The sequence below is a fragment of the Xenopus laevis genome, chromosome 4L (assembly GCF_017654675.1).
Source record: "Xenopus laevis strain J_2021 chromosome 4L, Xenopus_laevis_v10.1, whole genome shotgun sequence".
NCBI classification, from domain to species: Eukaryota; Metazoa; Chordata; class Amphibia; order Anura; family Pipidae; genus Xenopus; species Xenopus laevis.
This window is the reverse complement of record NC_054377.1, coordinates 119,880,232-119,906,784: the sequence shown is the minus strand read 5'-3', so window position 1 is coordinate 119,906,784 and position 26,553 is coordinate 119,880,232. Positions and strand designations below refer to the sequence as shown.

At 39.8% G+C, this 26,553-nt stretch overlaps 1 protein-coding gene across 2 annotated transcripts in view; it reads right to left on the bottom strand.

Annotated features, from left to right (window-relative positions):
* Positions 1-25,424, bottom strand: part of zc3h7b.L (zinc finger CCCH-type containing 7B L homeolog) — a 39,452-nt gene extending 14,028 nt beyond the window's left edge. The window contains exons 1-18 of one of the 2 annotated variants that reach the window (XM_018256799.2): positions 25,220-25,424; positions 24,441-24,566; positions 20,123-20,183; positions 19,999-20,038; positions 18,849-19,046; positions 18,506-18,664; positions 18,326-18,406; positions 17,241-17,300; positions 14,397-14,439; positions 13,083-13,225; positions 12,640-12,907; positions 12,164-12,213; positions 11,534-11,675; positions 6,886-7,041; positions 6,244-6,443; positions 4,955-5,046; positions 3,777-3,958; positions 3,143-3,210 (exon numbers count right to left, since the gene is read on the bottom strand). In XM_018256799.2, coding sequence (XP_018112288.1) covers positions 3,143-3,210; positions 3,777-3,958; positions 4,955-5,046; positions 6,244-6,443; positions 6,886-7,041; positions 11,534-11,675; positions 12,164-12,213; positions 12,640-12,907; positions 13,083-13,225; positions 14,397-14,439; positions 17,241-17,300; positions 18,326-18,406; positions 18,506-18,664; positions 18,849-19,046; positions 19,999-20,038; positions 20,123-20,175 — 1,935 coding nt within the window. In that variant the 5' untranslated portion in view covers positions 20,176-20,183; positions 24,441-24,566; positions 25,220-25,424. 2 annotated transcript variants of the gene reach the window in all.
* Positions 25,425-26,553: the final 1,129 nt, after the last annotated feature.

Sequence of the window (26,553 nt, the reverse complement as noted above, 5' to 3'; positions counted from 1 at the left end):
TTTCTTACCTGCTATTCTGGGCTGGTTCTCCTCCAAAAATGTCCACACCCAGGTTACTGCTAGAGGAGTGCTGTGGCATTCATTATCTTTCTTCAGTGTCCCAGGCATCCACTAATGTGTATAGAAAACGGACCCGCACACACACTGGTTAATGCAGTCAGGGAGTATCCCCTTTTATTCAGCCACCAACAACCTGATGAAGGGTGGGTGTTCCCCCCCGAAACGTTGAATGTTTGGTGGCTGAATAAAAGGGGATACTCCCCGACTGCATTAACCAGTGTGTGTGTGCGGATCCGTTTTCTATACACATTCGTTGCTAAGGGACCCGGCCGGGTCAAAGGAAGAAACGCACCACCAGTTGAGGGATTGGTGAACTACAGGTGTGCGGTAGGAGAAATTACATTTTAATCCAGGCATCCACTACACATACTGAAGCTGGGTGCATGCACAGTAGAGAAATTGCCAAACAAGAAGAACTGTACTGTGCATGTGCTTATTCAGGGGATGCCTAGGACACTAAAACAAAATGGCAACATGATGCAGACACATTTTTTGAAGAGTAAAGCCAGCCTGTGATAGCATGTAATGGACTAGAATCACTGGTGGGATTATTAACAACTTGGTACCCCAGTGATTTTACCTTTTCTTCTATTTGAAAGTATTAAATATCTGTTATGTACTGTTGTGAAGATAACCAAGCTCTTTCAATAGCCTATGGCTCATGCAGCCAATATGGAAGGAATTATTGGGGTAAACAGGGTGGCACGTGAGTACTACTAGCAGAAACAGCAGAAACACATTATTGTTTTATACTGTATTATTGTAAATCTGTATCATGAGCAAAAAGATATTTAATGCATTAAAACCTGAGGTTCCCTTTTTTTACCTGCACATTACACTTCAGTCTGCTGCCGTGCTTTAAGATTACAGAGCAAATTAATGACTTTGGCCAACGGAAAATAGTTATACAAGGCCATGTACTGCTTGACTGCTGAAATGAAGAAATGAATACCCTGTCTGTCCCTGCTCAGGAATGTTCTTGATTATCTGTGAGATAAACAAACCTGCTCCGCTCCCAGCCCTGAGAGAGGAAAGCTAGTTTCACAGCAATCCATAATGCCCAGATATATTAGTTCACACCTTGCAGTACCCAGTAACCCCTTACCTGCCTGCTCACACAGCAGAAATTTACACAATTAACATTCCACCTTGGCTACACGTGATATCTAAGGACTTGGGAGTTCCTTTCTACCACTAGGTAGCAAGGGTGGGCTTTATTAGACTAAAAAACAATTGCTTACACCTACACTGCCTGATATTTACCATTAAAGTAATGGAAGACATTCACAGGTGCCTTATATCAACCAATTTCCCATTACTCTTACCCGCATAAGTAATAAAAGGCATAGAGTTTGCACAGGTTTAGCAACCTACAGCGGGCAAAATGTTTTTAAACAGGTGACCTGATTGGCCAGTCATCAGACCTGCAAACCTTTTATTAAATAACACCTACTGTATAATATTACAGCTTTGCATTTACAAAGTAGTACTATAGAATATAGAGGTATAAATACAATTACACACACACCTAGGATACCTGAGCTTTTATTATTAAGCTGTTTAGAATACAGTGGTGCCAGTACTTCTGCTATGCAAATGTGGGCACCACTGCCCTACATGAGTTAAAATGGAAGTCTGTTGCATTACTTTGTAGTATATTCACTATATAATATTCTAATATGACAAAACTCTCTCCCTTTACCAATACAGAGCTTCTAATGCAAAGGCTTGATTTCCCATAGGGAGGAAGCACACCAGAAACTTCGGCCTTGCCTTTAAATCTTTTATTTCAGCAGAAAATGGGTCAAGCTTCCGGGGTCAGCCTCTCCCTCAGGTGCAACATTTTAACCAGTGTAGGCTGACCGTTTATTATATTTAAATGCATAAAAATCCTATTGGCGGTTTTGTATTACAAATTGCTGGTTTAAGGAAAGTGGTGGCAGCTGAGGACATGTACCTGCAGTTTGAGAAGTCAGGCAAATCCAGGCATCTCCAAACATAGTGTGTAAGAGCAGAATTTAAGATTGGAAAATAACTCGTTATTGTCATCAAAATGAATCCATTGGAAAAGATACAGGAGCAGGCATGGCCAACCCACAGTGACCACTAGTTTCATTTGTGATGCATCGACCTACAGAACATTTATTTCAAGAAAACGCTGTATGGTTTTTTTTCTAGAAATGTTGGCTTTTTCTGGATGTGAAAAACTCATTTTAATAGATCCAGATGTGAATGGTGCCCCCTGCAGGCTACTTTTGTGTTTGCTTAGTATACTACAGGCTCATTGAAAAAATGCATGAAACAGGCTAAAATTAAAATTAGGGATGTACCGAATCCACTTTTTAGGATTCGGCCAAACCCCCGATTCCTTTGTGAAAGATTCGGCCGAATACCGAACCGAATCCGAACCCTAATTTGCATATGCAAATTAGGGATGGGAAGGGGAAAACATTTTTAACTTCCTTGTTTTCTGACAAAAAGTCACGCAATTTCCCTCCCCGTCCCTAATTTGCATATGCAAATAAGGATTCGGATTCGGTGCATCCCTAATTAAAATCAGTTAAAGTTAACAGAACTGTAAATTACAAGCTGCTCCTACTTATTTTATACATACATTAATAGAAACTCTATATTCTGCCTTCTTTTTAAAAGACTAGGTACAAACACAGTTTTGTATTATCTGGAATAGCCGGAGCCTTGGAGTCTAACAAGACATTTTTAGACTTTTGTTTTAGTTTCAAGACCCTTTTGAAAACAAACATTTGTTTAAGGCCCATTTAGCCCATAACATTGTTACAGAACAACAAAATCATTGCTGTGTCACAACACAGTTCCAAGAATATCTAGGTTGAAAAATAAGTGTTTACCCCAGATCTCTCCCTAACTGCCCCTCACACAGGCATCCAGGTTTATCTTAGGTAGAAAACAGGTCTTCAGAATGAGCATTTGTAGGAAAATAATGGTAGCGTACACCTCACTATATGGTATACAGTCTAGTTATGTCTATGCAATTAAGAAATGTCATTTTTGGGTTCCATGTGGCTACATATTGTAAAGCATGATATTGAAATGGGTTACATACTTTTCCTTTAGGTTCAGGCACTTTCCAAGCCTGCTCAGACTCCTGCACAATTTCCTCCTGTGTGGTTCCTAGCAGAAACATGAAGCAAAAGGTAATAGTTAAGTAGAAAAGCAATGTATCTTTAACAAATCAGAAAAATCGCTCAGTCCTTTCATATTAGCAAGCCCAGAAATTAGTTGTCTGTTCATCTGGCAGCAAAAGGATTGAATGCACAGGCCACGTTATAAAGGGAAAAAAAACGTAAGAAAGCAGGTTTAGAAGGCTGACAACTATGGAAAGGACAGAAATGATATCCTGTCTCATTATGTGGCATCACTAAGTACGTATATACATATAAACTATTTCCTGGCAACAAACATGCCCACTGTACCAGAAATAGTCCCCCTGTCACCACCATAGTTGAGTTATTCTGTAAATGTGTTAGCCATGGTGAAGAAGCACAAGAAAAAATTCTAGACTGCAATAGCTACCTGTTGAGTCAAGAAATAATGCACAGCATATATACATATACAATAGCAATTTCTTGCTTGTTAACCACATCAGTCCAGGGGCTCATTTCTTGTGCTCTAGGCCCAGACTGCCACCCAAATCTGCCTAAAACCCCATCACCAAGATGCATTGATCATTCACATACCAGACTGCCTTTGCAGAATCCATACACTCAGCTCCACGGGACTGTGTGCAAAGCTGCAGGTGTCTTCCTGTATGCAGCCATACTGCATCTCATGGCGGCACAAATCCATATGAAAATGTGACTGAAGTGGACGGATTTTGGAATATTTAATAGTGCCAGAGTTGTACACATGGACCAGACACCTGCAGTAGGAAATATTAATAGATTCCATTTAACCAGAGAAATGCTTATGGGGGGGGATTGGTGTATACAGGGGAGTAACTAAAGAGGAAGTAGACCCTGCAACTGGAGGGAGGCCCAGGAGGTATAGGGGCCCTTTAGGCCCTAATTTATATAAAATTTAAATAAATATTGGTAAAACTTTTAGACATTTTGGAGGCCTGAATATTAATTTGCTGTGGGACCCAATAATATCTAGTTACGCCACTGGGTGTATAAACTAAATGCAAAAAGATACATTTTTTTTTTAACAAACAGGTATGGGACCCGTTATGCAGAATGCAGGGGCCTGCCATTTTCTAGATAAGGGATCTTTCCATAATTTGGATCACCATACCTTAAGTCTGCTTAAAGGAGAAGGAAAGCTCAAAGACAGTTTATTGCCAACAGATTAGCCACAATAGTGCAAGCTAGAACGCTATATTTATTCTGCAGAATGCTTTACCATACCAGAGTAAACAGCTCTAGACATTGTCTCTGTTTGTTTAGGATAGAAGCTGCCATATAAGCTTGGTGTGACATCACTTCCTGCTGGAGTCTCTCCCTGCTCACTTACAGCTCCTAGCTCAGATTACAGCAGGAATGGGAGGAGGGAGGGGGAGAGGAGCAAACTGAGCATGCTCAAGCCCTAGCCCTGGAGGTTTCAGCTGAAAATAGGAAGTCTGATACAGAAGCCCATATGTACACAATAGAAGGAAAGAAATGCGGTGTTTCTTTTGACAATGGATTCAGAGCAGCATTACTTTGAGGGTTTACTGGTGTATTTATATAGACCTTTCTGATAAAGCTTACTTAATTTTAGCCTTTCCTTCTCCTTAAAAAAAAAAAAAAAAAAAAAAAACAATTGTTTTGCAGCCAATAAGGAATAATTATATCTTCAAGTACAAGGTGCTGTTTTAGTATCACAGAGAAAAAGGATAATGGATCCCATACTTTAGTTACAATTAGGTTATACTCACTTGTTATCAAGAAAAGAGTGCTGTTTAGTGCAAACAGTTTGACTCTCTTGACTTTTCTTGCAAATGACCCGAGGCTTACTGTCAAAGCAGGCCTGTAGAAAAAGAAATGAGCAAAGGATTCTGCATAAAAGAAGCCTTATTCTTTATTTTATATAAAACCATACAAAATTTTGTGAAAGACTGCATGTGCAAATCTTATGCCGAAAGAAGCAGAAGTTTTAAGGCCCCCATACATGGGCAGATATAAGCCGCCGACAAAGTTGGCAGTTTATTGGCCAGTGTATGGGGGCCCTCCGACGGGCTTCCCCAATTGATATCTGGCCAAATGTCGATTGGCAGGTTTATAAACCCCATCGGATCAAAGATCGCATCAGTTCATTAATACGGTCCTTGGTCCGACTGCTGATATTTTCCCAAGATCGGATCAGCCGATATCACCCACCTCAAGGTGGCACATCGGGGAGAGAGTTACATTCTTTTGGCGAGATCTCTGTATGTATGGCCAGCTTTAGAGCCAACCATGTTCTGTTTTTTTACTTAGTATACTTGTAATCACATGCAGGAGATTTGGGGCCAAGTGGGGGTTATATGCCAATTACTTAGAATGAATAGATTTCAGACTTTGAAAAGGTAGAAGGGTAAAATATATGGGGTATGACATTTTTGCATATTGGTAGCAGAATACTATTTAGTGTGCAGACTAGAGTCCCCAGTAAAACCAGACCATATGTGAGCCATACAGTAATGGAAGCAGAAAAGATATCAAGTTTTCTGCATTATATCAGAGCTCCATTAGAAAATCCCAGGGGCAGTGACCATTGTAGTTATCTTGTTAGCCAGGATTTCTTGTAGTTTACCATTCTAAGTTTCCACTGCCCAATTCAAACATCTAACAAAAATAGCAGTGGCCACCTGCAACTGCCATAAGCAGAGCACTCTAGTGTATTCTCTTCTTGTTCTTTATAACTGTTAAGTCCTTTTACATGAGAGTGCTAGTAACTTTAGTCTCAAATTCCACAGAAGGCAGGACACAACCTTATGTAGTAACATAAGTCTTCCTGTTAAACGTGGCTGATATTCCACCACTGTTTGTGATGCTACCTTTTGTAGAAAAACCTTCTTATAGCGGTGTCTTCCTTATTAAGAACATTTGCAATAATCATGTTTACCAGATGGGCCTGTAAAATTCTAGCCTGTTGGCAACCCCTGTCTTATAATTTCGCATTACCCTTTGGTGTGACATGGGTAGACATGGGTACAATTTATTCTTAACATACGGTCAAAGTTACCTGGCATAAAAAGATAAATATTCCTTTATGCTCCTGCAGCAGCCAAGCCAAAGTGCCAGCCATCACCCCTGATGGAAGCAGAAAAAGCTGATCACGGCGCAAAGTAAACTTCCTCTCTTCATTCCACACATCTATCTCTTCCTCATAATATGCAAAAGTGCAGTCCTCTCTGTATTTACAGTCCTGACGTGTCTGAATATCTGTAGTAGAGAAAAATATGAATAAATATCTATCTATGATGAAGTCACCTCTGCTGTACTGGCAGTTGAGCTCTGCTATGTGATGATGAATAAATAGAAGTTTGTACATCTAAAAATCCCTCTACCACGGATAAGGGTCACAATGGACGATTATTTCAGGTTATGTGGGCACTTTAATGCACTTATGGACAATTCAAGTGACAGGGATTCTGGGAAGAACAGCTTCAGGGAACTACCTCCACTGTATAGAAAATACACCGGTCCTCACATGTTTAATTTAAGTTAAAGCGCCATTTCTTCAGCTGGAGCAACTGCCCAATGTGAAACTATTCATAACGTAAACAAAGCAAGTTTTCCTTCCATACATAATCTAAATTAACATGTCTGTACAATATTCAACTGCTACCTATACGGTAGATAAAATGCTGAGGCTCTCTATCACCTTTGCACAGAACATAGGGACCAGTAACGTTCGGTGGTCGTGGGCGAATCCTGAGCCAGGTCTTATTTTCAGAGCTCTTCCGTCTGGCCATCAATATGTTCCTTTTACACTTGTGCTCCAGCTTCTCCCTGTGAGCATAGTCCAGAGCTTTGAGACCTAGAAATGATAGCTCATGTTAAAGTGGTGGTTCATCTTTACGTTAACTTTTAGTATGTTATAGAATGGCTAACTCTAAGCAACTTTTCAATTGGTCTTTTTTTTTTATTTATTTTTTTTAGATTATTTGCCTTTTTTTTTTTTTTTTTTTTTTTAGATTATTTGCCTTTTATTTTTGACTCTTTCCATCTTTCAAATGGGGGTCACTGACCACATGTAAAAATCAAATATTCTGTAAGGGTACAAATGTATTGTTATTAGGGTTAGGGTATGTATTATTATTGCTACTTTTTATTACTCCTATTCAGGCCCTCTCCTATTCATATTCTAGTCTCTCACTGCATGGTTGCTGGGTAATTTGGACCCTAGCAAACAGATTGCTGAAACTGCAAACTGGAGAGCTGCTGAATAAAAAACAAAATAAAAAAAAAAAAAAAAAAATGCAAATTTTCTCAGAATATCACTCTCTACATCATCCCAAAATTTAATTTAAAGGTGAACAACTGCTTTAAAGGGATAGTATACACCTGAAAAAAACTTTTGCTAAAAACAAACACATTGAATTTAATGCTGAAAATACACTATGGGGCAAATTCACTAAAGCGTGAAGCGCCGAACGCTAGCGTTGGCCATTTTCGCTACTGCGCAAATTCACTAACGAACGCTGGCATAGTTTCGCTAGTGTTACTTCGCAACCTTACGCCAGGCGAATTTTCGCTAGCGATGAAACTACGCAAATTCACTAACTTGCGCAGTGTAGCGAACGCTACCTTTTACGCTAGACTTCCTTCGCCACCTCAGACCTGGCGAAGCGCAATAGAGTAGATAGGGATTGTTTCAAAAAAAGTCATTCTTTTTCCTAAGTCCCAAAAAACGCTGGCGTGTTTTCTACATGATGGCTGATAGGCTGAAAAAGATCGAAAATTTTTTGGGGCTCCCCTTCCTCCCCCCTACTTTTCCTGACTCATGGCAACTTACCTAGACAGTGGGCACATGTGTAGGGCAAAATAAAATTTTTATTTGCAGATTTGAAGGTTTTGTAGGCATTTGTAGTGCAGATACGTGTTCCTCCATTGAAATTTGAATTTCGCGCCGTATGCAAATTAGCCTTCGCTAGCGCAACTTCGCTTTATATAGCGAAACAACGCTAGCGCAACTTCGCAAACTTACGCTACCCCTGTGCGCAACTTCGCATTTTAGTGAATTTGCGGAGCGCTGGCGAAAATTCGCCTGGCGAAGTGCGGCGAAGTTGCGCCTGGCGCAACTTCGATTCTTAGTGAATTTGCCCCTTTGTGTATTGTGTTTCTAGTTTACCATTATATTATTAGTATTCATATTATTTCCGAATTTGAAAGTTAGGTAATGTTCACTGAACTTACCTACTCCCCATAATTCATAAAAAGGACAGTATGTTCAGAGCTTCCAATCTGCCTTTGAACAAATAAACACCTCCCATCTCTAAGCAGCAGCCTTTTCGCAGCTCATTATCAGAGGCTTTTCAGTGGACTGGCAATTAGTTGTATCCACTCCTTTGAAGTTATTCGTGATAAGGAAGTACTAAAGTGCAACAAACTTCATATTTTTGTTTAGTGCCAGAAATAACACCATAGAAATGACTTATTTAAAACAACAGGCAACAATTATGTTCTGCACAACCCCTTCAACAATGTTGAAACGGTTATATATTTCCAAGTTATTATTCTACATGACACTAAGAAATGTCTTTGTCAGTCTGGTCTGTAAGGCTTGTGTCTGAATTCACAGGTCAGTTGATAGTTGCTCACAAATGCCACATTTCCAAGTGACTAGCTGTCATGAGAACGCATTCTAGAGTCCAGGTAACTGCCAATGAAATGAACGTGCGCAATTTCAAGTGATTTGCTGTCTGCAGTCTGACCAGGAAATTGCATGAATGGAAAATACCTGCAATAACTGCATTTGTGCCATTGCCCTAAAGAGGAAATTTTAGCAGAAGTACATTCAATTAAACCAATGATAAATGGGTGCATGAGCCAATCTTTGAGAAAAATCCATGCATATGAGGAAGACTACACTTTCTTTCACTTCTAAAAGGCAGGCAAAGAGCGCAAGCCCACCCCGAGCAAGTATTTCCTTATAGAGTATACATCATATGACAAGGAGTATGGGGACACTAAGAGGTATATTTATTACATTGGAGACAAACATCACTGGTGATGTTGCCCATAGCAATTAATCAGATCTTTGCTTGTTTTCTAACTTGTAGGTGAGAGTTCAAATCTTATTGCCGATTGGTTGCTATAGGCATCACCACCGGTGGAGTTTGTCTCCAATGTCAATAAATACGCCTTTAATTATAAAATTTCATGTTCTTAGAAAACTTGCTGCTGAATTCCAAACGGTCTCCAGAAGCAATGTCAAAGTGTTATAGGTGATCAGTGGAAAACAATCTTTCCTTATGACTTTGAACTATGAAAGAGAGGACTTATGTATAACTGCAACAAAATAAATTCAGGTATGGAACCTGTTATCCAGAATTCTCAGGACCTGGTGGTTTCCAGATAAGGGGTTTTGCCGTAATATGGATCTCCATACCTTAAGTCTACTAAAAAATCATCATCAAACTTTAAATAAACCCAATAGGATTGTTTGCTTCCAATAAGGATTAGATATATATCTTAGTTGGGATCAAGGTACTTTTTTATTATTACAGAGAAAAAGGAGATCCTTTTTAATAATTTTGAATTAATTGATTAAAATGGAGTCTATGGAAGACAGCTTTTCCGTAATTCGGAGTTTTCTATATAGCGGGTTTCCAGATAAAGGATTCTAAACATGTACTTAAAACAATGATTGTGACCATCTTTTTCACCTTTTAACATCAGTTGAACTGACTGTGCTTGAAGGATAAGTAAACCTTGAAAAACATGTACCGGTAATTTAGGATTTAGTGCCATTTATATTTTATGAACTGCCAATATAATGAATTCTGTAACAACATGCCACCTGCTGGTCAGTTTCTGTAACTGTATTGTCAGAAAGATAGGAGAGAGAACTGTTCTGATGTTGCTCTGCTTTCTGAAGCATTTTCTCGTCTATCTCTCCAACCATAATGTTACATGAACAGAATGTTAATTGCCAAAGGGTTTAAGGTTTACTTTAAATCCTTTCCTCATCCTTTAAGAAAAATAAAAGGTTTGGGAGAAGAGAGATGCCTAGCACATAATAGAAAATGGTATGCCCTGACCCAAGACCACACAACTTCTGATTTAAAGGAGAACTAAACACTAAAAAATGAACATGGCTAGAAATGCCATATTTTATATACTAAACTTATTACATCAACGGAGAGGTTTAGCATCTATATAGTAGTAATAATCCAGTCACTGGAGCTCCCCGTGTTGGAATTGTGCCAAGCAACAAGTACATGCTCAGTTTGCTGTGGGCAGCTGAAGATTAAGGCTTGTTGCAAATCCTCAAGTAGAAAGTGTGGTTCATCTGTCATAGAAGCTGATGCTAGAAGGCCAAATTCAGATGCAGACTGTACTGGTTTCTGAGCTGCTATGTAGTTGGGATCTAAATTAATTACTACTCAGCCTTGTATTGTACCATATATTTCTATACACACAGCATATTGTGAGTCTGCCCCTAAGCTCTGCACAGCACAGCGCATATCCTGTGACTCAGCTGGAAAAAAGATGGGGAGCTACTGGAATCCTTTTTTGGAGGCACAGATCTTTGCTATTAAAGGAATGTTGCCTTGAGCTGGTACAGAAACCCAAAACATAATTTGCAACATTTCTAACCTATATCTTTAGTTAAAGTGGTTGTTCACCTTTAAATTAACTTTAAGTATCATGTAGATAATGATATGCTGAGACAATTTGCAATTGGTTTTCATTTTGTATTATTTTTTGAGTTATTGAGCTTTTTATTCAGTAGCTCTCCAGTTTGCAGTTTCAACAATATGGTTGTTAGGGTCCAAATTATCCTAGCAGCTATATACTTATTTGACTAAGAGACTGGGATATGAATAGGAGAGGCCTGAATAGAAAGAGGAGTCATAAAAAGTAGCAATAATAATACATTTGTAGCCTTACAGAACATTTGTTCTTTGGGTGGGGTCAGTGACCCGCATTTGAAAAACTGAAGTCAGAAGAAGGCAAATATTTCAAAAACTATAAATCAAAAAGTAAAGAACAAAGACCAATTTAAAAGTGGCTTAGAATTAGCCATTCTATAACATACTAAAAGTTAACTTAAAGGTGAACCAACCCTTTTAAGCTTTAGGGCAGTCAGCTTTCAATGACAAGGTGCATAGAAAACCTGGAGGATCTTGGAGGCACTTTGTTTCCCAACGCAGGGAACACTGTACTGATGACTGATTTATTTATTTTCTAATAATATGACTTGCACATTATTAAGCATTACATTATAATGGATTTTAACATAAGGGGTCTTAAAATAATGAATTTTTTCACTTTGTGAGCAACACATTATCTGATGACTGTACCTGTCTTGACGTAGCACTGGGGACACGCCTGTTTAAACTCATAGGTCTGTGCCAGAGGGTTGGCTGGTAGAGTTGATAGCAGTCCTCTAGTGTGAAGCAGAGCAGTATCCGCCTTTACGTGGTTTATGTTGTTCACACCAGGCTGTAGAACAGAATTATTATGCGTTGTGAAATTCAAAGCCATTCTAAATGTGACATTTAGGGACATTGATTCACTGTAATACAATGCTTGTTTTCTCAGCAGTTGGGTAAACTCACTAAATGAGCCTATCTTTAATTGTATGGCCTGCTTAAGAGACTTCCCCAATCAGCATCCATTAGTAGAGGCTGAGAAAAAAAAATGAACTTCCAACGTTACACACTGTGCATGTAGCATAACTACAATATACTTTTTCTAATTGTAACTTTTTTTCTACACATACACACACAATGCTTATACGTTAAAAATAAATGTTGTAAAATGAGGTCTCTAACAACAAGCAACATGTCTATGGCATGTGTGAAGCCAAGAGTGATTGGACCCCACTCCCAGGGACAGCCCATTGTTCTTCCATGTTGTGCGGACCACCCACTGTCATGGGGGAGGGATCATATTTTAAAGAGTATTCATGTTCCCCATAGAGAACTCACCTTGTGCTTCTGGCTTGTTTTTGTTGAAGGGAATAGCAAATGTTTGGGCTCTTCAAAATGTAAAATAAACAGATAAAAACAAAAACACATTAATAAAAAAGACCCTGGTTGTTATAAGACAACCCTGTGCTATATTTTAATATTTGGAATCTTGTTAATACCAGTTCTTTTCTCAAATACTAAAAACAAGCAACTCTAGGCTGATGCCACACGGGACTGTAATTCGGCCAGTTGTAAAATGCGGAATCAGTCCATACGCTGTCAACAGCTTTCTTATTTGCCTGTGCCCGTAACTAATGTGTTGACCCGGGAGTGGGCACACGCAACGGATTCCGGCGCCAAAAGACGAGAGTTTGCATTATAGCACTGAAATCTGCCATCAGACCAATGCAATGGTTTTGGGTGCAGGCATGAAAGAAGGCTGATGCTCTTGTAGGGGCTAATTCTTGGCCTCATAGAGTTTGCCTCTTGATTACCGTTCGTGAAGGTGTCCAGACAGTCCATTGGCTCCCTAATGCTCTCAAAGCTGTCCAGTGTGTCCAGACGGGGCTCTGCCCTCCTGATAAGATTCATGTTATAGCCTGGCTTTTCACAGTGCCTGGTCAGCTTCTGTGAATCCAATAGACCAAAGGAGGCTGGAGGTAATGGGGATGGGAGTACGTTATTGCCAAGAGAGGAAAGCATAGGTGAGCCAGTGGGGTACATTGGTATTAAATGGGGCACTTGGCTTGGTGGAATGGATGTCTGTAAGAGATTGAAGTCATCAAATGCACTTTAGAAAGATTATCTGTGAATATATCTGCACAAGCAAACACCCCCCATCCCAGACACCATACTATTGCCCAACCCCCATAAAAACAACTGCTATTTTCTGTAGCATAACATATTTCCTATGTTTCCCTTTCCCGCTATTTCTTACTATTCCTGCATCCAGGAAAGAGTCCAGCTCATCCCCAATGATGTCACAGTCTGCAAAGTCATTCAAGGAACCGGCTGCTGACGGAAATCCAGTGGAGGCTGGAGAAACAGCCGCCTTCAGCCCTTCAATGTGAAGGTCGCTACCTATTGAACAGGGACACATCTTGGCATTCAGCTTGGCTAATAACACATACATATTGCTTGAATATTATGCAGTTTTTCAGCAAGTTGTTTATTTATATTTATTGCAATGTCTGTTGCGAAACTGAAGCTATAACTCTCCAGCAAAACATCACGTGACACTTTTGCCAGTGACACCAACCAATACCTGCAAACAAACAACTGCAAAGGTATTGTATGCACTGTAGGGTTATAGCACATAGGCTAATTTACAGTGCATTTTTAGCTCCATGGGTGGGTTACAAAATACTTCAACTCACCAATACAATAGTGCAAAACTGAAAGAAATTATCTGTACAAAACGGCAGTAGGTGTTTTTAGACAATTTTAATTCAAACTCATTTAATGGGTAATTTGTCCCTGTCCACAAAACTATGTGCCATTACCTTAAAATTAGCAGTGTGCCTTGTCAAATAGATTAAGTTAAAGTGTCCATACACAGGCTGCTGACACGTCCTGTCTAGTAGACCGATGTATCATTTACAGGACCAAAATATATGTTTTGCCCATCGATATTTTAATAAAACTTACTCAGATATTATTGGGGCTTAGATATTTATTGGAACCTTGTTATTGGAGAACCACATTGAGCCATGGATGTTATCTGCTGCCAACAGCTCTTAATGGGTCCTGTATGTGATATCAGGTCACACAATGAAGCTACAACACAATCTCTGCTCTGTGCAGTTGCACTCGGCCGACACTCTGCCTGTCAGTGGAACAGACTAGACTATGCCTTAAAAGGTTAGGTCACCTTTAAAATAACTTTTAGTATGTTACAGAGTGACCCATTCTAAGCAACTTTTCAATTGGTCTTAATTATTTGTCTTTTGATGGTCTGTAAGACTAGACAACATGTATTACTATTGCCAATTCTTATTACGCATCTTTTTATTCAGGCACTCTCCTATTCATATTCCAGTTTCTTATTTCTTTTTCAAATCAATGCATAGTAATTTGGACCCTAGCAATCAGATTGCTGAAATTGCAAACTGAAAAACTGCTAAATAAAAGGCTAAACAACTCACAAAACACAAATTATCAGATTATCATCCACGCTACGTCATACTAAAAGTTAAATTTAAAGGTGAACAACCCCTTTATTATTGTTTTCTAAATTTCATTATCCACTTACCTATATCAATATCATCTAATGATCCCAGGCTATTAGAGGATGCCTGAAAAGTAAAGGAATTAAACTCTAAATCATTTTCACTTCATGTTCACCATTTTTTTTTTTTTACAGGAGATACAGTATGTAGAAATGATATCCTTCATGTGCTTAGAAAACCATTCACTAAAACTTTGTATTACAATACAGTAAAATTAAGACATTAAAAGTTACCTTGGAGTTCCGTGACCTGTATAAAAGCACTTTGACAAAGGCTGTAGTGCAGCCGAAACATTTGTTTCTTAAATAAATTGTGTATACTTTAGGATAAGACCTGTGAGTGCGGCTTCTTCATTGGAGGAGTGTGTGTGTGTGTGTGTGTGTGTGTGTGTGTGTGTGTGTGTGTGTGTGTGTGTGTGTGTGTGTGTGTGTGTGTGTGTGTGTGTGTGTGTGTGTGTGTGTGTGTGTGTGTGTGTGTGTGTGTGTGTGTGTGTGTGTGTGTGTGTGTGTGTGTGTGTGTGTGTGTGTGTGTGTGTGTGTGTGTGTGTATATTATATCTCTTTCTTGAGCTGCGCAGCACTCTGTATCAATTTTATTACCCGGGTGCATGGTATGAAGTCCATATACAGTATATCAACCAGCAACACCGGGATTTCTTACAAAATCGAGTGTACTAAAAACATACAGCCAACGTGACTTTTCTCTCTCATCTGGGACCTTTCTCAAGGCAAAGTGCTGATAATACAATCACGTACATATACCCTAAGTCAGGGGTGTCCAAACTTTTTACAACGAGGGCCAGATTTGGTGAGGTGAAAATGTGTGGGGGCCGACCATTCAGCCTGACATGCTGGATCCCTGGCAAAATGAAATGGGAAGCCACTACAATTTATTGGATCTCTCTGTACAGACTATGAGCAAACTTAGGGGACTGTTCCTGCTGAATTGTGCTTAGTACAGGAAATACCTATGCTGCCATAGTTTTATGGGATCTCTCTGTACAGACTGAGTTACAGCTGTGCTGATTGTGCTGATTCCACCACCACTACCAATGACTTTTCCTGCAACCTAAAGTGACCCCTAAAAGTGTCTCTGTCCCAGGTGATACAAACATGGCTGGGGCACAATACAGTTATTTCAATATTGCCTAAAAAGCCAAAATCACACTTAAAACACAGTACTACAGCTTCCACAGTTTTGTGTGCCTAAGGCAACTCCAGGAATGAAAAGGTTAACAGCACTGCCAGCTTCAGCGCTGGTTCTGAGCCTTCTTACTGGATTGCGCTGTCTCTGTTCACAATAATATCTCTAGGGATGCTTCCCTTGATTAAAATTCTCTTGTTTCTGTCGGCCCTTAGATGGCATTTTGACACCACATAATGCAAGCTGCCGCAGTTTATCAGCGCACTCAATAATGCATCTGTGTCTAATTGCATTCTGCATTCCTCCGAAGGTGGGAGAGGGCGAAAAATTAAATAGAATAGTACATTGGCCCAGAAATCAGTACACCAGCATGGACTGCAAGCTCTTCATCTTATCTCAGCATTCCACTGATGCTACAGCAATGATCAATGCTCTACAGAGTGAGGTTCTAACCCTTTCAGTGAGAGAGACTGGAGTCCCGTAGTATCGCCACAGTTCGGCAGCATTTCCTACAATCCCCCCCCCGCCAAGCCTTCTCACTTCACCTTTACCACAGAAGTGCGCCGGACATCACCGCAGGGGCCCGGAAACCGGAAAATGCGGGAGGCAGGTGATGTTTTTCTCCATCCTGGGCCGGGCGCCCGGGCCCCTTGAGCTAGGCAGGCCCTGATTGGTGGCAGTCTGGGAGTGGAGGATGGCGTGTCATCCATCCATTGGTCCGGGCCCAGGGCGCCTTGTCAGTAATCTGGCCCTGGCTGCGGGCCATTTAAAAATGCACTGCGGGCCGCAGTTGGCCCGCGGGCCGTAGTTTGGACACCCCTGCCCTAAGTGAATCAATCAGTGAATAGGGACATCAGCAACATCTATGGTTACTGTTTTTAAACTAATTAAAGTGAAATATGCCATATAAAATCACCCAATTAGATAAAATAATGTCTGTCATTTTAAAAAGGTTGTTGCAATAAATACTATTAATTAAATACGTGTACATGTCTGACTCCCAACTTTTCAGTGTACTTAAGGTGTGTGTCTATTGTAAAATAATATAAGTTGTGGAGGAGTTCCAGGACCACTGTTTTTAAACAGGCCATGGAATTCTAAGGTGACTTCTAATATCCTCATATTTTACAACAGGGGGTACATTATTTATTATAATAATAGTCGAAAGAATATTTGTAGTGTGAGAATTTTTATCTTTACATTAGGTTTTTTTTATTTATTTTTTATTTTTGTGGCCCACAAAGATTAAGCTTTAACTGAATTGTGATGTTATTCCTTAGTTAAGTACAGGTATGGGATCAGTTATCCGGAAACCCATTATCCGGAAACCCGTGATCCAGACAGCCCCCGTCCCATAGACTCCATTTTATCAAAATAATCCAAATGTTGAAAAATTATTTCCTTTTTCTCTGTAATAATAAAACAGTACCTTATACTTGATCCAAACGAAGATATAATTAATCCTTTTTGGAAGCAGAACCAGCCTATAGGGTTTATTTAATGTTTATGTGATTTTCTAGTACACTTAAGGCATGAAGATCCAAATTATGGAAAGCTCCGTTATCCAGCCCCAGGTCCTGAGCATTCTGAATAACATGTCCCATACCTGTATTAGTAACTGGTATTTTGTAACTTTGCATGCATTACTGTAACGATAAATATAGCCAAACTGAAAAAATGAAGTGCGATAAAAATAAACTGAAAAGGAAAAAAGAGAAATGATACCTGGCTACTAGTGGAGGTAGATGTACCATTGCTAAGGAAACCAATTGACTCTAGCTCTTGCTGCATGAAACAAAAAAACAAACAATACACTGGGTGAGTGCAGGCGCCCTGCCAAATGGTTGTGGTAGGTGTGTACTCAACAGATTCGATTACCGTATACAAACAATTACTACACCTTGCAAAAAACCTATATAAGAAAGGTTAATATAACATGGGTGGCAGATACTGGAATTAGTAAGGTGAAACGGCCATCAGAATGAATACATCTCTATATACCTGAACTATGGAAGCACATTACTGTAGTTTTTTTGGGCAGGGATTAAATACTTGACTTGGGTGTTGAACTTTACATAAATACAACAGAAAATAATTCTGCACCACTAATTCTTTTCAATAGGTATTAAAATAGAAAGGTAATACAAACTATAATGCCTATTGCAGACCCAATACATCAACTGATTAATGGAGTCACACACCCTCATGTAGGAAATCAATAACACAAGTTAGGGATGCACTGGACTACACAACATGTTTCAGGTCCCTCAGATATCTTGGATAAATATGACATGGCAGCATCCCTTTCAAAGCTTAAATACAGCATCAATTCTTAAGAGAGAACTACACAGCTCTACAGGAATCCTAAACTGACTTTTGCTAAAAACTTACAATTTTAAACTACTAAGCCCCTTTATTTTAAAAGCCTTCTGTGCTGATGTCAATGGCAGCCACTACCAATAAATATGTTTTTAACAGTTAGTTCTCTATAGACTGGGAAATGCTTTGATGCAATGGTTGGTACAGATTGTTGCTATAAAACCCAGAAGAAAACACTACCCTACTACTACTATATTTAAAGGATTATACATTACATATGAAGTTCTGCGTTCTTACTAAGAGTCTTGGACAATCAAAACAAAATGGACAGACCTAGTCCCTGGATCTTGAAGTCATACTTAAGAAAGACATGACCAAAAATGACCCATTTCTTTGTGCATTTATCTACCTTCATCTCATAAACAGGATGACAAAAAAAAAAATGAAGTACTATGTAACAGCCATAAATCAACACACCAGTGTAGTACTACCTGTGGCCTTTTATATGCTTTGCGTTGCTTTAAGCCTAATTTCTGCACAAGTTCCTGTGCCAGCCCTGTTACACTCTCATCCTGGTGAAGAAACACAAAAAACAGTTTGCTTTTCCAGAAAAAAACAAAAAAAAAACAAAAACATGGTAACCTGAATGTTATTAAATGATTTAAACCCACCTGCACCAGGGCTAACAGTTTGTCACTAATGCACCCATAAGCTTCCTGATGGCGTCCCAGTTGGTCCAGGGCTTTGGCTTTGCGGTACAAGGCTCTCATGTTCTCCTTGTCATGGCTCAGTGCACTCTCACTGTCTTCCAGCGACTTTTCATACAGACCCTGCACAGTAACAACAGAGATCTATGAAGCTGCTTTAGATTAAATACTTGGCAGGAGGTGTGTAACAGGTCAGTTACGAGATTGTAGGTCCATATTAAGCCGATTGAGGGGGGCAGATCTTAATATGAACCAGAAGCAATTTCTGTTATGCATTTTGCAGCCCCTGCTGCTTACGCTCACTCACCATAGTAAAATAGCAACAGGAACGGTTCACACACAGCTTGGAAAGCAGCTCTTCTGGGATGGTTAGCTCTTCAGACATGGCATACTCAGCCACTGTCAGGCCTTCTGTATACTGTCCCAGAGCCAACTTGGGGTCCCCATCACGATATAGTTCATTGCCCTCAGCAAACAGGTTCCTGACCAACTGCTGTAGGAAATGCTGCAAAGGAATAAGTAGGAAGCATCACGATTATGATTATTTTATACAGCAACAAAAATTTCTTTGCAGCCCTGCTGGCCACAGACAGGCTGACTTGCAGCATATTTAACTGGTCTGCCTGCTAATGACACTAATGTAAGGGCAAATTAAGTCTACCCTCATAGGAGAATCATAAAAGTGTACATTAGCATTCCCACTGAAGTTTTATGCACTTTATCTCGTTCTGAGTGGAGTGTATTTAGCTTTAACTCTTTGCATGCCAGTCAGCTCTTTAAAAAAAAAAAAAAAGCTACACCGCCTGTAGTCATGTAAACATCAGGCACTTTTGCAAGTTAATAAAATTCTCTATTTTTCTCTATTCTATTCAGTTCTCTCTGTCAAGTAAATTGAGGCCTTAGACTCAGCAGCTCTCTCTGGGTGCTGCAGAGTCAGTAGTTCTTTAGTTAAAATGAATATGGCAAGCCACTCTGTATACAGCTCTCTGTTTGGGATTTTAGCTTTACCGAGGGAAGAGTCATCTGCCCTACTTTGGTCTAATATGGATTCAACATGCTCACGCAATTTCCTTGGAAAGACTGCTTCTTCCAAGGTGAATGGGTTACATGATGTCAGATTACTCATAGAACCCGAGGGTAGCGCTGGGCTGGACAGAAGCAGCTATTTTACCTTGGTTGTTAGCACAGCTCCAACATCCCTAGCTGTATGCAGAGTGTCTTGCCATTGAAGACACTACTTGCATTATCAGTTAACCCTGACATAACCAAATTAGCACCCTAATGAGAGATGCTGATCCAAAGGAACAGCCTTGCACTAGTAAACTGCTAAAAAATGAATAGGCGCTCAGAAACGGCACTAAGCTAATTTACTTTAATTTTCTTTTTGCCTTTACATGCTATTTAAAGTTCACACTCTCAAAACATGTAACAGAAACCCGTAAATAGTAAGTAACTACCTCATAATCAGCTTGACTTCCATGAAAAGGTATCGTAGACCTGTGAAAATAAGAAAAGCCATGTAAGCCACCTGACCAGAGATTATTGCTTCATAACCATACATATAATATATGTGTGGCTTACTGGATAAACTGCAGGCCTTTCTCAATGTCTTCCTTGCGCTTCTGCCTTGCCATAAGAACCTCTAAAAGGAAACATAAGCAACAATACAAAAATTGTGAATGGTTTGGGCCAACTAGTCTTTAGTAATTTAGAATACATATTGAAGTGCCTAATGCTCAAGGTTCTGCCAAGTAAATTCTAGACTACTAGAATAGAATCTCAAGGTCTACGCAGAAATCCAAACATATTTTTATGTGATATCTTCAACAACAAATAAAAAGATTTAACACACATACTGTACTCCAATGAGCTGCCAGCCTTCTATTAAAAGAACAGTTCAGTGTAAAAATAAAAACTGGTTAAATAGATAGGCTGTGCAAAATAAAAAATGTTTCTAATATAGTTAGTCAAAAATGTAATGTAAAAGGCTGGAGTGACAGGATGTGTAACATAATAGCCAGAACACTACTTCCTGCTTTTCAGCTCTCTAACTCTTGAGTTAGTCAGTGACTTGAAGGGGGCCCACATGGGACATAACTGTTCAATAAGGTTGTAATCGATCCTCACCATGCAGCTCAGATTCAAAATCAACAGTAATGGCCCATATGGCCTCCCCTAAAGTCATGAAGCAATTGTGTAGGCAGTGGAGCATGAGAATCTCCTGAAGGGCATTATCTTCACCAATGGCCTTTAGCTGGACAGCCACAATTTAGATACAAATTTTAAGACAATTTTAGATTTATCTTACCATATGCCACCACTGGGTCTGCTGTTGTTGCTAACAGCCACAGCTGAGGGGATGCTGGGATTTGTATTGCAACGACAGCTGTAGAGTTACAGGTGGCATCGATGGCACTATGATCCCTTGTGAAAATACAGTAGGTAGGGCATTGCTCAAAACTATCCATGCTTAAAGTAACATATTGTCTGCCCTATTAGAGCACCTAGCGAGCAGCCAAGTGACCAGCTTAACAGTCGTCTCAGGTTTGTACCAGTGTAAATAAGCTTCTGCAAAAACAGCTTTGATGGCTTGAAAAAGCACCCGTCCTTGCCTCCTGTAGCTCCCATTCACTTGACCTGAAAACAATGGGCAGTGTTTCGTGTTGTCCACCGGTTGGCTGACATCTCCTGTTATATGAGGCCTATTATAAAGCACTGGTCTATGGCAGCTTACAAAAGCCCCTTTGACATTTAGCAGACATGCCAGATTGGCAGTCTGGGCCTGTTCTGGGGGTCTCAAATAGGGAGCCTATCTAAGAAAGACTTTTTCCAGACCAGGATTACTCGTCAATTGATTCTCCAGAAATTAACTTTCAGTTGGTTTCAAAGAGTATACAAGAAAAATACTTTCCATTTGATTTTAATTTTTCCCCCCCCGAACATTGAGGTTTCATTTTTCACCTTCTCATGACTCCCTAGAACAGTTAAGGGGGGGATCACCAATTCTGTAAACCGTTCTAAATATACATTTAGTTGATACATTTCTTATCTTGGTCCCTGCTGAGTGGAATCCCTGAGTTTCATTAAATGCAGCGTTCGTTAATATTTAATATTCCACAGATTATACTGGGAAATGTATCAACGTATGTAGCAAATTGTAACAGTTCAGAATCTGCACCTGGATCACTGAGCTGCCAGACACTAGAGACAGGAATATTAAATATTACCTTTAAAGGAGAAGGAAAGGTTAAAACTAAGTAAGCCTTATCAGAAAGGTCCATCTAAACATACCAGTAAACCCCCAAAGTAGTGCTGCTCTGAGTCCCCTGTCAAAAGAAACTCTGCATTTCTTTCCTTCTATTGTGTACACATGGGCTTCTGTATCAGACTTCCTGCCTCAGGCTTAAACCTCATTGCCCTGGGCAAGAGCATGCTCAGTTTGCTCCTCTTTCCCCCCCCCCTCCCTGCTGTAATCTGAGCCCAGAGCAGGGAAAAACTCAGGCAGGAACTGGTGTCACAACATGTTAATACTGCAGCTCCTATCCTAAACAAACAGTTTCTAGAGCTTTTTACTCAGGTATGGTAAAACATTCTACAGAATAAATATAGCATTCTAGCTTGCACTATTGCATCTAATCTATTGGCAATAAAATGCCTCTGTAGCTTTCATTCTCCTTTAACTTTACATTTAGTATGTTATAGAATACCCTACTCCAATTTTGCCATTGCTCATCATTATTTATTTTTCATAGTTTTACCTTCCCTTTTTGCCTCTTTCCTACATTCATGGTTACTTTTTATTACTTATCCTGCTATTCAGGCCCTCTACCATTCATATTATTATTATCATCAAGTATTTTTAGAGCTCCAACATATTGCGCAGCACCCAGTCTGTCCTAAAAACCAATGCCTGGTTGCTAGGGTAAATCTGACCCTAGGTATGGGCTAAGAAATAAAATGAGGAGGTCAAGTTGCAGATGGCCATGCGCAGCATAGTGTTCACTAGGAACGTTTTCTTTTTTTTCTTTTGTATTGTTTCCCCAAACCAGAGTCCCTGCTCTTTTAGTTTGCACGTCCTTTGGAGAAGCACTTTTACTATAACAGGTGTCCTTTAGATTTTAATTTTAGGATACTGGTCAAAATTAAAAACTGTATGAATGTTAAAGAGAGGGCACAAGGGTGTATGAAGCATGCAAAGCCTATTAACGCATTGCAATATATTTGTTAAGGCATATAAAATGTAACATCACCCCCATTAAAATCCAATAAATATTCTCAATTCACTACGTGTAGGAGATATCCTGAAAAGTACATCTTTCTAACAAAGCACACATTTCCCATAGATAATCGTTGTGAGAATTAAGCATGCGGAGATGGCTCAATTGCATACATGTTATTTTTAATTCCTACAACAATTTTGCATATGGTTTAAAAATGTTGCCATTTTAGAAATCTAATTTTGGTGAAAAAAAATGGTGAGATTTAATAATTGCTTTAGGAAATAGGTTACAGGCATTTGATTTAAAAATCAACGCTGACAAAAAAAAAAAAAACCTTGAAAAAGAGGTGCTTAAACTTTAGGTAAGCTTTTATTATGTTATAGAATGGCTATTTCCAAGCAACTTTTCAATTGGCCTTCATTTTTTCTTTTTATATAGTATAATTATTTGCCTTCTACTTCTTTCTAAATTTCAAATGGGAGTCACTGACCCAATCTAAAAAAAATGCTTTGAGAGGCTACAAATGTATTGTTATTGCTACTTTTCATTACCCGTCTTTCTATTCGGGCCCACTCCTTTTCATATTCCAGTCTCTTATTCAAATCAATGTGTGGTCAACCAGATCACTGAAATTGCAAATTGTCTCAGAAAAATCACTCTCTACATCATACTACAAGTTTATTTAAAGGTGAACAACCCCCTAAACTTTGCTTCAATCCTCCCCAAATGTACTTTCTATTCAGATCCTAATTAGAAAACATGCTTCTCTACTAATAAAGTGCAAGGAGAAACATGTACACTGCTGGATAGTACAAAAAAAGCAGAGAAAAGGGGAGGAGGGCAACGCAAAGCAGGTGAAGGAAAGTTTCAGAGGCCATATGCTCTAGGGATGCATTGAATCCACTATTTGGAATTGAGCCAAATCCCAAAATCCATATGCAAATTAGGATTCGGTTCGGACAGGCACGAGGATTCTGCTGAATCCGAATCCTGCTGAAAAAGGCTGAATCCTGCTAAACAAGGCCGAATTCTGGATTTGGTGCATCCCTAATATGCTCTGCTGGGTAGTGCAGGACTGCTGGGCATATATTCTAGGTAGAAGTGACTTATAGGCAAAACATACATTAGTAGGCAAATATGAAGGAAAAGACAAGGTCAGAGTTGACTTTCTCTGGCATGAAACACTACCCTTCTGCCTGCGAGATCGGCATCCCCAGTGCCAACTGCATCCTGCAAGTGGCAAGTTCTGCTAGATTTACAACAGAACATATGTTGCTCTCTCACATCTAAAGTGGTAATTTTTTGCACAGTGGGGAACAATGAACAATGCAGCCCCCAAGAGATTCAATATTCAGACAAGAAGCATATTTAACAATGGGTCGAGACAATTTGCCACATTATTCCTTATAAAACAATTTAACTCATATGTTTTTTTTTGAGGGGGGGGGCATTGCTCCTCTTCCTTTGATATATATTTCCATAGGTTGATGTTAATGTTAGCTGGTGCTGTCTGCTGTCTCCCAGCTCCTGAAAATTTCCACTGGCCATCGTTTAAACCTCTGTCATTAATCTCTCACTCAGTACAATACATACACATTGCATCCCCCAAAACATTTTCCTTGTTCTTCCTCCTCCAGTAAGATTGCTTTAATAAGTTAAAGAAAATGAAAAACCTTTACCCTAGCCACAAGAGGAAAAGTACAATACAGGGAGTTTCTGGCACAAAAAGTGCAGCAGGAGGCACAGGGAACAGCTGGGGTATATACGGGAATGAATTCATAGATAGCAAAGGGAAGATCAGGAAGCTGTAAAAGAGAGCAAATTCAGATTTGCACAATACAAAATGAATGGGGATTAATTTGCATTTAATAATACCACTGGCACAAATAATCTTATTAGGATATATTTGTTTACTCCAACTGCCTGGTAGCCCTTGGATAAAACAAATAACCCAGAAGTTTAATATTCTTCTACACATGAATTGTTAATGTGCTAATGACTTGTGATTGCCAATAATTTAATATGTATCTATATGGAGAGATACACAGGTTTTATCAGTGGTCCAGTCTGGCCCTTTAGCTGCTGGTCTGCTACAGTTGTCAAGGGATGTGAAAGTTGTAGTTGAAAAGCAGGTAGTTGTAAGGCCGCAGGGAGTTATAAGGCCGCAGGGAGTTGTAAGGCCGCAGGGAGTTGTAAGGCCGCAAGGAGTTGTAAGGCCGCAGGGAGTTGTAAGGCCGCAGGGAGTTGTAAGGCTACAGGTCTGGAAGCCACTGATAGAAACACCATATGGAATAATAAGAGGGGGGGGCTATGTATCCAGTAATTGTATAACAGGGCAGCCCCATGTTTCATGATGTGCCAGCTTGTGATTAATCACTCCCAGCTCCAGCAGCAGCAACCCTTTTCCTGATCCCTAGTGCATGCAGAATGCTGGAGTGGCCGCTTATAAAGGCCTTACCCGGGCTGTTACTATTCTCTGGCCGGACACAACGCGCTGCACATAGAATTCTCCTCCAGTATGCCGGATGCTTGCAGGGAATCCTCTAGTTTAAATGCTTCTTGTTGCCCGGCTGCAACTTCCTCCCATGTGTCTCCTTTTTTTTCTTCCCTTCACTTTCATTTCCAGGTCTTGGCCAGCGCTGGGCTGGTGAGAGATGAGATAGGCGGAGCCTATAAGAAGTACAGAGCCGCTGCTGGGTCTTAGAGAGCGCCCTACCGCTGAAACCTGCTGCTACGGTGGCTTAGCGCAGTCATTCTCAAACTGTTGGGGCTTCTTCCCTTGAACTGGAAGCACACATAAGCCCAAATAGCACCCAGAAGGCCTTGGTCAGATTTCTAAAAGCACCTATGTGAAATCCACATGCCACCAAAACAAGCTGCAGATGCTGTACTCTCTGCTAATGAAGCACTCACTTCTTGGCATTGCTTAAAGTGGACCTGTCACCCAGACACAAAAAGCTGTATAATAAAAGTCCTTTTCAAATTAAACATGTTTTTATCAAAGCATTCATAGTAGGGTTATCGCGTAGCCGTAGCCGTAGCAATAATATTTCGCGTAGCTATAGCAATAATATTTGGACACATTAGTGAAATGTACTGCTTTTTCCTCACTCCTGAGCCCTGATCCAGATAGAGGAGGCGTTCTAATATCAAAGTAGGCTTTTATTCAAGCAGATATATTAATATTACAGCAGTGGGGGTACCTCCTTTATCCGGATCAGCACTCAGAAACGAGAAAAAAGCAGTACTGATCGAGCCGGTAGACACGTACTGGCACGTAGTGACGCCCTGCTCTCACATACTTCTTAAGGGCTGAAGGTGTCAATAGACGTACTGACGTGCCAGTACAGTAAACTAAAGAAGTATGGCATCACTACGTGCCAGTACGTGTCTATTACAAACACCTTCAGCACACAGGCAGCAGTATAGACCAAGTGCCAGATCTTTTCACTAATGTGCCAAAATATTACGGCTACGCGATTCCTGATCGCACTGTGCTTGAGGGACGCATTATTATTAATTTCATGACGGAGGCTGAGGGCCGGTGTAAATTTAAAAATGGGCCACAATTGGCCCCCGGGCCTAACTTTGGACATGCCTGCTGTACATGAAAAGCATTTAATTACTAAAATACGCACCTTTCTTATTATTACAGATACAAAAAAAAAAGCAAATCAATCAAAAATAAGAATTTTTTTTTCTAAATTAGCATTGCTGTATTTCAGTGCTTTCTGGATAACTGATTTCCGTATAAAAGATCTCATACATGTAATTAAAGGATTGGACTTAATC